The sequence below is a fragment of the Eptesicus fuscus genome, chromosome 13 (genome assembly GCF_027574615.1).
Source record: "Eptesicus fuscus isolate TK198812 chromosome 13, DD_ASM_mEF_20220401, whole genome shotgun sequence".
In the NCBI taxonomy this organism is placed as follows: Eukaryota; Metazoa; Chordata; class Mammalia; order Chiroptera; family Vespertilionidae; genus Eptesicus; species Eptesicus fuscus.
Window position 1 is genome coordinate 46216657 of NC_072485.1, and position 11443 is coordinate 46228099.

Below are 11443 nucleotides of genomic sequence, written 5' to 3' on the forward strand. Positions count from 1 at the left end.
TTAGATGTCTATGTAGGAGGAGGACACACCTGCAGTCAACATCTTATTATCTTATTGCTCATTCATCTTTCTTTTATATTATGATGCTTTAACTTTAGTATGAAGAAGTCAGTAGTGCCCTATATTTTAATATCAAACTTACATTTCCCTCTATACCAAATAGAGCCTAGAAATTCTCCTTTCTAACCAGAATGAAAAGTCATAGGTTTACATGCTACAAGTTACTTAAAAGGCAAACTTGACTAGGAAGTTGCCATAAGAACTGCCTACAAGATCCGAACTACACCTCTGTTCCAGTGTCTTCCTCTTTGGTGTGAATTATAGAACTTGGGAAATGCTGAGAGAGAGAAAATGCACTTCCTAATTGGAGAATGCTCTCACCTTAGCTCTGCCTTGCTTTGAATGCTGAGATTGAGAGTAGTGTTCTTTGCAGCAATGCTTTATGGGTGGTGCTACATCACTGTAATTAATGACCTAGAGAAACAGGCTCTCATCTCTTTCCCTAGTGGCCATGAGGAAAGACCCGATGCACAGAAAAACTGACCTGGATACATCAGGTGGTACTGATTGCCCCAATTTCAATGTTGAGGGGATGTGGAAGGGAGAGTGAAAGTAAGGAGGCCTATGGGACCATTAGAACATTTAGTCGCTGACCTGGTTTTGAATATGATTTTATTCTTTAGTTCACTTGGAAATATGTAACAGTAGGGAAAATGCTAACAGGAGATATGAAGACTGCTTTCCTCTTACACTATCTGTTGTGATAAATATGCTAGCCACGCCATCTTTTCTTTGCAAGCAAAAATATCCCATAGGTGTGTTACAGGTTAGTGAAAAGCTAGGAACATTATTAAGCGAGCGGAGTAGGGAAACTGAGACAAGAAAATTAAACACAGCTAAACAGTTTTGGGAGCTTACAGCTAGCTTGTAAATAAAGCCATCATTTTCCCCAACCAAGGACCCTTGAGAGCAAATAGCTAAATGTCCCACCTCACTAAAGAATGTAGGAAAGGAGGGGGAATCTTAATGTCCCTTCTCTCTCTGACCAGAGAATACGTAGCATAAATCAACCTGGGACTGCTGGGGCTGTGGGGAGAAGAGGGAATGCTGAAAGCCTATCTTACTGAACAAAGAAGTCAACCATTTTTGAGAAAGGAAAAAGGTGGGGGGGGGGTAATTTTATTTCACTGCTTAAACCGTGAAGCTAGTAGTCTCGGGACTTGTTGAGGTAAAATCACCATATGCTTCTCATAAATTCTGGGAAAGCTATATCAAGTAAAAGGGGGGACCTTGAGAGTTAATCTGTACCAAGATATTCAGCCGAGGAATTTTTTCAAAACCTATAGACAAAAGGGTGTATAACCCCTTGAACGCCCACTGCACTGGCTCTTCAGATTAGCTAAGAGCCAATCTTAGATTTGCTTACCTTGCTTCTTTAATAAATATGCATGCTTTACTTTCTTAATAAATTCACTTTAACACAGCACAATTATCTAGAGTCACTCATTCGAATTCATTCATAGGAGAACACAACTGAGGAGGGGACAGCCCTATCCCTCTGACTCGGGGGGCTTTCCAGTAACACCTCTCTGGTGTCTGTAGCAGGTGTACCCTAATCATACAATCTTTGCCTAACCTCTCCTAATTCCCTATAAAACATTAACTGGGCCCCCATCCCAGCCTCCACTTCAAGGCAACTCACTGCAGATGCCCTGCCAAGGGCAGGACGAATGTCTCCAAGCACCGAAGGACTTGGGAATCATCCTGAGAACATGCACCCAAGCATCATAACCTGAGTCATCATTAGTTACCCCAGGATAACTCAGGGATTTTAATTCCCCAGGGTGGTTTAAGTCAAATGTAAAATCCCTCACAGAAATTCAATATAAACTATTCCCTTGGCACCCAGGGAGCTCTGGAATAACAAGAGATAGCAGACTCATTACACTTTAACTTTATAAATACTTACAGGTTTGTCGGTGTGGGACACAGAAACCAAGCCTTCCAGCAAGACATGAAGAAGCCGACTGGAAATACTCTAAGTGGGTGCTTCCTGGGCACTGGGAGTCCTGACTGTCCGATAGGTACTCGGTAAGTTGTGTTCACTTCTCAGGCTGTCGTAGTAAACACTATAAGGCAGCCAAGAGAAGAGTTTCAGTTCTGGAAGAGGACAGGGCTTAACGACATTGCTTCTCAGAGAAGCGAATGGGGAAGGATTGGTTGAGTCTCACTTGGAAAAGCTGGGATGTTTTGTCATTGTATTAGTCTGAGGAAAGGATAGTAGGGACCTAAACTCACGAAGCCTCTGAAATTGCATGCAAAATGCTGTATGAGTGAAACTTTCCTTGGAACAGATACTTAGCTTTCATCTGATCCTCAAAGTTGTTCATTGCCCCTTCCTTCCCAGGGGCTAAGAATATTTCCTAGGTTATTCAACAAAGTTGTCTGAATTGTTCAAGCAATGAATGGTAAAACACAAAACAATATTCCGAATCGTCAAAGGTTGACTATATTAGTTAAACAACAATTAAGGTTAAAAGTGCTTAAAAGAACTAAGAAAAAGCATTATTGAACTCACCCTAATATGCCTAAACTTTTCTCATAGGAGTTCAAATTAGGAAAAAAAAAAAAAGAGGAAAAACAAAATCAATAAATTAGTACTGAGGAGTCATAAATGGGGAGGCGATATAGTTTCAGCTGAGGGCTCTGGAATCAGCCTACCCAGTTTCAGATCCTGGTTCATTTGCTTTATCTGCTTGTAAATTTGGAAAAACTGAATATTTCTATGTTTCCGTTTCCTCATTAAGAAAATGAGGAAAACGATAGCTATATATTAAATAAAATAACGAATGTAAAATAGAATCTTGGCAAAGTGTTCAAATCACTAATTATTAAGTTTGAGAATAATTAAATCACAAGACTCATTTTTCTAAAGGGCCATTTGTTTTCTCTTAGGTAGAAAATTGCAAGTCAAACATTTATTATTAGAGATTTATTATTTTATTTTTCCTGGAATTTGTCATCAGGTCTAGTTATATTCTAAGAACTAATAGACTAAACACTGATGTTATAAAAAAGCTTCAATCTTAATTGCCCTTGAAGGAAGGGCAGAAAAACATCTCCTTTGGATAAATGTCGCATGAATAGTTAGCTAATAGAAAGTTTTTAAAATCTAGAAACTCGAAAGCATTAACTGCATGTTAGAAACTTCAGAGGCAAATGTGCCATTATAGCTAACATAGTAAAAATTTTATCGTGCAAAAGCTGTTGAGTAAGGCTAGTCTGCCCACTGGCTTCGTGGGTTCTTCCAGTTACTAAACCATTTCAGCTACTAAACCAGACCAGTCATAGTTTGAGGTGAGAACAGTTATACAGACACACCCCAACTTATGATGATTCAGCTTACAATCTTTGGATTTTACAGTGGTGGGAAAGCAATATGCATTCCGTAGAAACCATACTTTGAATTTGATCTGGTGATATGTGGCACGATACTCTCTTGTGGTGCTGGGCAGTGACAGCAAGCTGCAGCTCCCACTCAGGCCTGTGATCACAGGGGAAACAACCGTCGCCCTACAGTGTACTGTGTTGCCAACCTTTTTTTTTTTTGAATATTGTGTTTTGTGTTTTTGCATCCCATCATGTCTACAAAATGCCCATCTGTGTCTCCTGCTTCTGGTAAGAAGAGGAAGGCAATTACTAAGTGTTTGAGCACATTTAAGGTAGGCTAGGCTAAGCTATGATGTTTGGTAAGTTAGTTGTATTGAACGACATTTTAAATTTACAATGGGTTTATCAGGAAGTAACGTCATTGTAAATCAAGAAGTATTTGGGGAAAAATAAAAAATAAAGAAGTATTTGGAGTAGGAAGACTTGACCAATTCTAGAAATGAATTCAGAGTCCAGAACAACAAACATTTTACTGAATAAGTTTGTTTTCGTGCCTGAAGATCTCAAAGTTTGGTCTTGTTCTGAGCTACTATTGAGAGAGAGAAGACTACAACAAAACAGGTCTCATCTGTCATAAGCCAGGAGTGTCATAAATGCCCTTATTTAAAGGCTTCTTACCATTTCCTGATATGAGCTAATCTGAACATCTTAGGGCACCTAAGACTGCTGCTCCTATCCCCAGCCCTTAAAGACACACTTTTCCCACTATATGTCCTTTAACTAAACCTTGCTGTTACTGATTTTTCTTTCCCTGAATGATCTCATTAATTTCCACAGCTTTTACCGTCTTCTGCCTATTGATGACTCCCAATCAGTATGACTAGCTCTGACTGTATGATAGACATCTGTTAGGTCTGATCAAATAATTGAATCGATACCCCCTCCCCTGGGAACTGACCTTTAGGCCACTTCACAATGGACATTCCACTTGCTTAGACCACATTCCACTTGCTAAGACCATTACTTCTCCCCTCTGCAGTTTCCCAGAATCCAGACCTGCACAGAGAATTCTCCACCCAGAAAGAGCTCTCCTAGAGTTCTTTAAAAACCCCTGACTCGGCCAGAACTTGTTTGGCTCAGTGGATAAAGCATCAGCCTGCGGACTGAAAGGTCCCAGGTTCGATTCCGGTCAAGGTCAAGGGCACATACCTTGGTTGCGGGCACATCCCCAGTAGGGGGCATGCAGGAGGCAGCTGATTGATGTTTCTCTCTCATCAATGTTTCTAACTATCTCTCTCCCTTCCTCTCTGTAAAAAAATCAATAAAATATATTTTAAAAAAACAACAACAAAAAAAAACCCTCTGACTCCCTGTCTTTGGGTGCTGGCGCCATTTTGGAGCTCAGCCCATCTGGGTTTCCAGATGACCGAATAAATTCATAATTCCTTACCCCTTTTGGCTTTGTGAGTTCCTCCTTTGGCAGCCCTAACAAAACATCCACTATCCTTCAAACCAAATTCAAGACCCCTCCCCGCTGCTCCACTCCTAACTCAGACTTTCTCTTTCTACTGCACCACACCCCATGGGACAAGTGCACGCCCAGAGTCCATTCTATTCCCTCCTTTTGGATCATCACCCAGATAACAGGACCCTAAAAATCCTTGCCCAAGTGGCCCCTTGCTTACTCCCAGAGTCTATAAGAGTCTCTTTTTCAGATCACCTTTGTAAGGGAGAACTACACTGCTGGTTTCACACACCTGGGCCTCAAGGGTAGCCAAGGGATAGCTGTTTGCAGGGGCTGAGCAGACTGTGCACACGCAGGCTGCCGTAGCCACACGTCTGCAGGCGCGGGTGGGCTGGAGAAGGGTTCTCTTCACGTCCTTATTTCAGCATGAACCCAAGAACCCCAAGTACTCTTCCTTCCAAATTATTATAAAGGTAACTTTGTTAAGGAGGGAGGATAGAACGTATTTTATTGACTTGTTTTCTTTATTTTTAACTTTTGCATATTAAGCATATGATATGCAGGCCTCCATTGGTTATTCTTGCCCAATGTCAAAAGCAGGTTTGCTCCTAGGGAGCCTGTTCTTAACCACACCAAATACTTGCAGTTCTTTAATGCTTTGTCTTTCTCAAACACCAGTTTCATTGCAAAACAATTTTCAATGCATAAGTCAAACAAATGGCTGATTTTCTTAGCAAAGAGCCCCTGTAAATAAAATGCTTAAAAGACCAACAACATAATAAAAAAATTAGCAAAGGAACTGAACTGACCAAACATAGAAAAAGAAATACACGTGCAAATAATTGTTTGACAAAATGCTAACCCCCTACTCATAAATTTTTTAAAACATACAAATCAAGAGGACATGAGTTACCAATATTCACCGTCACAGTGGCAAAGGTTTAAAATATGATAAAACTGGGTCACAATATTATTGTGACAAAATCAGTATTCTTATACAATAATATTGAGAGTATAATTGTGTGCAACTTACTTAAAGGTCAATTTGTCGATCTGCATCAAAAGAGAAAATGAATGAGCTCAGACTTTCCTGAGTCTGTCTTAACAGAATGAAGCCCATTGGCTAATGGCAGCCTTTAACCATTGGGAGTGTGAAGCGCAATTTTTGTCATCTGGTACTAGAACAAAGAGGTAAGAAGCTTTTGTTAAGTATTTAATCATTTTGAAATCATGTTTTTTTCTTTTTCCAACAAGAGAGAGACCAAAATGGCCAGAGGCAATCATACCACAGTGACAGAATTTGTCCTCATGGGATTCACAGACCGTCCTGAGCTTCAACTTCCGCTCTTTGTGGTGTTTCTCTTAATTTATCTCATCACCCTAGTGGGAAATCTTGGCATAATCCTGCTCATCAAGATGGATTCCAGGCTCCACACTCCCATGTACTATTTCCTCAGCCATCTGGCATTCATTGATCTTTGTTACTCATCTTCCATTGGGCCCAAGATGCTGCAAAATTTATTGGTGAAGAAAAAAACCATCTCCTTTTTGGGCTGTTTTGCCCAGCTGTACTTCTCCAGTGCTTTTGCCACTACCGAGTGCTTCATCTTGGCCACAATGGCCTATGACCGCTACATGGCTATCTGCAATCCCCTGATTTACACAACGATTATGACTCAGTGGGTCTGCAAGGAGTTGGTGATAGGGGTCTATACCTATGGCTTCCTACACTCTGTGATACAGACAGTTCTGACTTTCCAGTTGTCTTTCTGTGACTCCAATGTCATCCATCATTTCTACTGTGCTGACCCCCCTCTCCTTGCCCTCTCCTGCTCCGATACCCACAACAAAGAAAAGCAGCTCTTGATCTTCTCGGCAGTGAACCTCATTGGGTCCCTCCTGACTGTCCTCATCTCCTACATTTGCATCCTCTCTTCCATCATAAAAATCCAGTCTTCCAGAGGCAAATGCAAAGCATTTTCTACCTGTGCCTCACACCTCACGGTGGTCATCATCTTCTATGGGACATTGTTTTTCATGTACCTGCAGCAGCCTAAAGCAAGGAATTCATGGGAGTACAACAAAGTGGTCTCTGTGTTTTACAGTCTTGTAATCCCCATGCTCAACCCCCTAATCTATAGCCTGAGGAACACGGAAGTAAAGGACACCCTGAAAAAGATGATAGAGGGCAAAGAGTCACAGTGAGTGAGTTAGCAGAATGTGGCATTGGGAAAGTGTGATAAACTAACATGCTATGGCCAATCCGATTGATACTTAGCAGGCCAGTTGCTATCCAATCAACAAGCAAACAGTCCATCCAATTTGTATTTTTTAATGACTGAAAGTACCAGGACACTTGCTTGACATAGCAATATTTAATCCAATCAATTATGGACTAATCAGGATTTACAAGCTGTACTCTTAATAACTGTGTCCTTCATATGTTGAAAATGAAGTGACTCACTACCAGTTAGGTAATAATATGAGCTCTAAATTTAAAAAGATTTGGAAAAGCAACTTTCTAGGTAAAAGTACAAATAAATGAAGTTGGATACAAAACCCAAACGTGAATACCTATGTTGTTAGAAACATTTTCCAGCTTAAAACAGAAAATATAGTAGCAAATCATTTCTTAGTCTTAAAAACATATTTCTGTATAATGTATTGCTATAGATGCTGGTTAAGCTTCATAAAAAGCTTATTATTACATGTAGTTGAAATGCTGCCTGCTTAAAATGGACAATAGAAAAAATAGTATTACCACAATAAAAAGGGAGGAAAGAATTTTACAACTATGAATCAGTTAAATTTGGGGGTTCTTTTACTGTTTATTTAGAAAAGAAAGTTTAATTAGAAGAGATAAAGAGGATTTAGGGTACTTGCAGAGATGTTGAAAGTAATCCAACAGCCAGGGTTTAGTGTTTCTAGTCTCTGAAGGTGCAGCTGCGGTGATTTTTAGGGGGAGGGTGAGAGAGAGGAAGGTCATCATACATGAACTTAGAAAGGGGAAGAGCTGAGAGCTTCCTGGGAAACCAGGCAGAGTGTGCATGCCTCTGAGAAATTAAATTATTGCCTTAATGTGGATGACTTAGAGAAATACTTTCATTTTGTAACATTTTCCATGTACTTTATTTCTGTTTTCTCAGCTCTGATATGAAAACTTTCTTGGGGATATATATATATATATTCTTGCTGTTAGTGGGGATAAGGGAAAGAAAAATCTCTTAATTTTTTATTCAGGCAAGAATATAAGCACTCTATGGTTTTTCTAAGTCTCAATTCTAATACTTTTTTTAAATAGTTAAGACACACACAATGCCATAAATCATTAGATTTTTTCCTTAAACTGTTTCCAAGTGTGATTACTATTTTCACTTATTTTTTTAATGGCTAATAACATATATCACTAATCAACTACAAATAAGTTCAAAATTAATCAAGAAACTAAAAGGTTCCTTTTCCCCCAGATTAAAACTTCAAATATTTGATGGGATCTTTGTTTTACTGCTGCTTATGATCCAGTAATTTAGAAAAAATTAAAAAGTTAAGTATTTATACAGTTCCTCATGTTGTGGTGACCCCCAACCATAAATTATTTTCGTTGCTACTTCATAACTGTAATTTTGCTACTGTTATGAATTGTAATGTAAATATCTGTGTTTTCCGATGGTCTTAGGTGATCCTGCTAGCGGTTCTCAACCTGTCGGTCGCGACCCACAGGTTTGAGAACTGCTGCTGTAGAGCCTAAGACCATCGGAAAACACAGATATTTACATTACGATTCATTAACAGTAGCAAAATTACAGTTATGAAGTAGCAACGAAAATAATTTTATGGTTGGGGGTCACCACAACATGAGGAACTATATTAAAGGGTCGTGGCATTAGAAAGGTTGAGAACCACTGATATAGACAGTTCCATTAAAATAATCTAAAAACATGAAATGTGCATATGTATATATAAATTTATACTCATGTGCACATTAAATGCAGAATTTTTCAGTCTGCATAAATTTAAATTTATTATTTCTCCTTACTTAGTACTCTTGATTTGCTATGCTTAGGAACATGCCGGAAGGATTTTTGATGGTGTTGATAATGGAAAAGGAAACATGAGAGGACAAACATCTATTCATTATCTTTCATATTATTTGATGTATATAAGTATTACAGAATCTTGAGAAAAATCTCAAATGTGTGCCCCCAAATTTTCAACTCTGCCCTGGATGAATAATTCTAGCATTCTTTGGAGAGCAAGGTGGAATAGGAAGGTATGAATTAAGTGCTTAAGTGTGGCTTCCACCTGCAATTAAGTGGTGCATCCACCAGAGAGGTACGGAGCCTCTGATGTCAGAAGTTGGGGAATTAAGGCTCCTGGGAAGGTAACAGATTTAGCCTGATCTTCCAAGCTCTTCTCTTTTTTTGCCTTAAAGATACAAACATATTGTAAATAACTAGAATTTCCATCTCTGATAAGATAGGGAAAGTTGAAACAGGAAAAGGTAATCTTTTTTTTTTTTAAGTAAATAATTCTGTCTTACTCCATTGCAACAGCATAATGTCCTAACAGTTTCTAGGTTTTATTCAGTGGTCTGAAAGAAAATGTTCTCTTTCTACAAGCTCACTTTCTTTGCTTGGGTGTGTTGACCACTCTGGCACCAGGACATCTACCAACCTGCAGCTTCTGGCCCCCTTACAGACAATCCTGTTTGCTGACCACATGGACTTGGTCCAAGGACCAGAGCTAGAACAATGAGCCAGCCAGGCTCAAGCACTGTCCAGGCCACCTCAGGTTCACCCTCAGCCAGGGACCCTACAGGAGACCTCGGCAAGCATAGGGAGAGCTCCTAAGTCCATCTCTGGATTTCCCGCGGGAGGTTTTTATTTCATCTTTATTGTCTTTCCTCTTTAAAAGGACCATTTTTAAAAATATATATATATTATTGATTTCAGGAGGGGAGAGAGAGAGAGAGAGATAAGAAACATCAATGATGAAATAGAATCATTGATTGGCTGCCTCCTGCATGCCCCCTATTGAGGATCAAGCCCACAACTTGGGCATGTGCTCCAACCGGGAATCAAACTGACCTCCTGGTTCTTAGGTCGACACTGACTCAACCTCTGAGCCTCCATGGCCGGGCTAAAAGAACCATTTTTAACTCTCCTCATCCATATCATCTCCTGTTTCATCTAAAAGCTGATCTCATGAATGGTTTATTACTTATCATCTGCCTTAAGCAAAAGTATCAACTGGCTTTCCTTAGAATTCTTTCAGATGCAGAATATAAATTAACTAGAGGCCCAGTGCACAAAATTTGGATACTCCCTCCCTTCCCAGCTACCTGCCACCACAGGCCAGGGCCTCCCTCCCTTCCCCAGGTGGTCCTCCCCCTGGTTGAACCGGAAGAACTCCAGTCGAGGGGACAATTTGCATACTACGCTTTTATTATATAGGATGTTTGAATTAATGTAATAATAGAGCAATAATTAAAAGAAAACTCTACTGTTATTAATATTGGGAGAGACATTTTTATAAAGAAATATTAAAAACATCTGTCACATTTATTGGACTGTTTCATTCTTACATGAGGATCTAAAGCTGGGCAGCAGGGGAGGAAAGAGTGCAGAGGAGAGAGAGGTCTTAGGGAGAAGCTAATGTGTCACTTCTCAGACTCTGTGGAGGTTCTGGCTATGGCTTTATTTCTTTGAGGAAAGAGTAAAATCTTTCAAGTACTGATGGACGCTACAGGAAAATGTAGCATTGCCTATTAAATACAGTAAATGCTCAATAAAAGTTAACTGAATCTTGGTTTCATCTCTCTCAATCTTGCTTTCCATCTCTGTCTCACACCCACATCATTATTGTTGTCGTCGTCATCATCATCATCATCATCGTCATCATCATCATCACAATCACATAGATGTTCTCTTGGGACCACAAGCTCAAAATCTTAATGATCAAATTGATCATCATCTTCTACTTTACAGCCAACTTCTGCTTTTCACAGTTTTGTAAATGCCACTTTCCCCCAGTCACCTGGTTCAAAAAAACTTAGTTACTTTTGACCTCTCCTTTTTTATCTTCACTTTTCAAAAAGGAGGTAAGATTTATTCATTATTTATCTGTGCATGAACACAGGATTTCTTGCATCAGTCCCCTTTCCTTCCAATCTTATCACCAGCCTTATCATTACATTCAGGCTCCTGAACCTCCCTGTGGCTTTGCTTCTAATCCCCCCACCTCAGAGGTCCTCAGTAGATTCACAAATGTGTGAGTATAGTGTATGTTAATATCAGCATTTCAGCCGAAACCGGTTTGGCTCAGTGGATAGAGCGTCGGCCTGCGGACTCAAGGGTCTCGGGTTCGATTCTGGTCAAGGGCATGTACCTTGGTTGCGGGCACATCCCCAGTAGGTGGTGTGCAGGAGGCAGCTGATCGATGTTTCTCTCTCATCGATGTTTCTAACTCTCTATCCCTCTCTCTTCCTCTCTGTAAAAAAAATCAATAAAATTTAAAAAATATATATATATCAGCATTTCAGACCAGTGGGGAAACAATGCACTTATCAGTAAATTAGGGCAATTGCAA

General features: G+C 39.7%; 1 protein-coding gene across 1 annotated transcript; it reads left to right on the forward strand.

The window, feature by feature from the left end:
* The first annotated feature begins 6121 nt into the window (after positions 1-6121).
* Positions 6122-7060, forward strand: LOC103294699 (olfactory receptor 1044-like). Its single transcript, XM_008151103.2, has one exon. The coding sequence runs from the start codon at positions 6122-6124 to the stop codon at positions 7058-7060; it is 939 nt and encodes a 312-aa protein (XP_008149325.2).
* Positions 7061-11443: the final 4383 nt, after the last annotated feature.

Coding starts and splice junctions, on each gene's coding strand:
- LOC103294699 (XM_008151103.2), top strand. CDS start 6,122: ATGGCCAGAGGCAATCATACCACAGTGACAGAATTTGTCCTCATGGGA.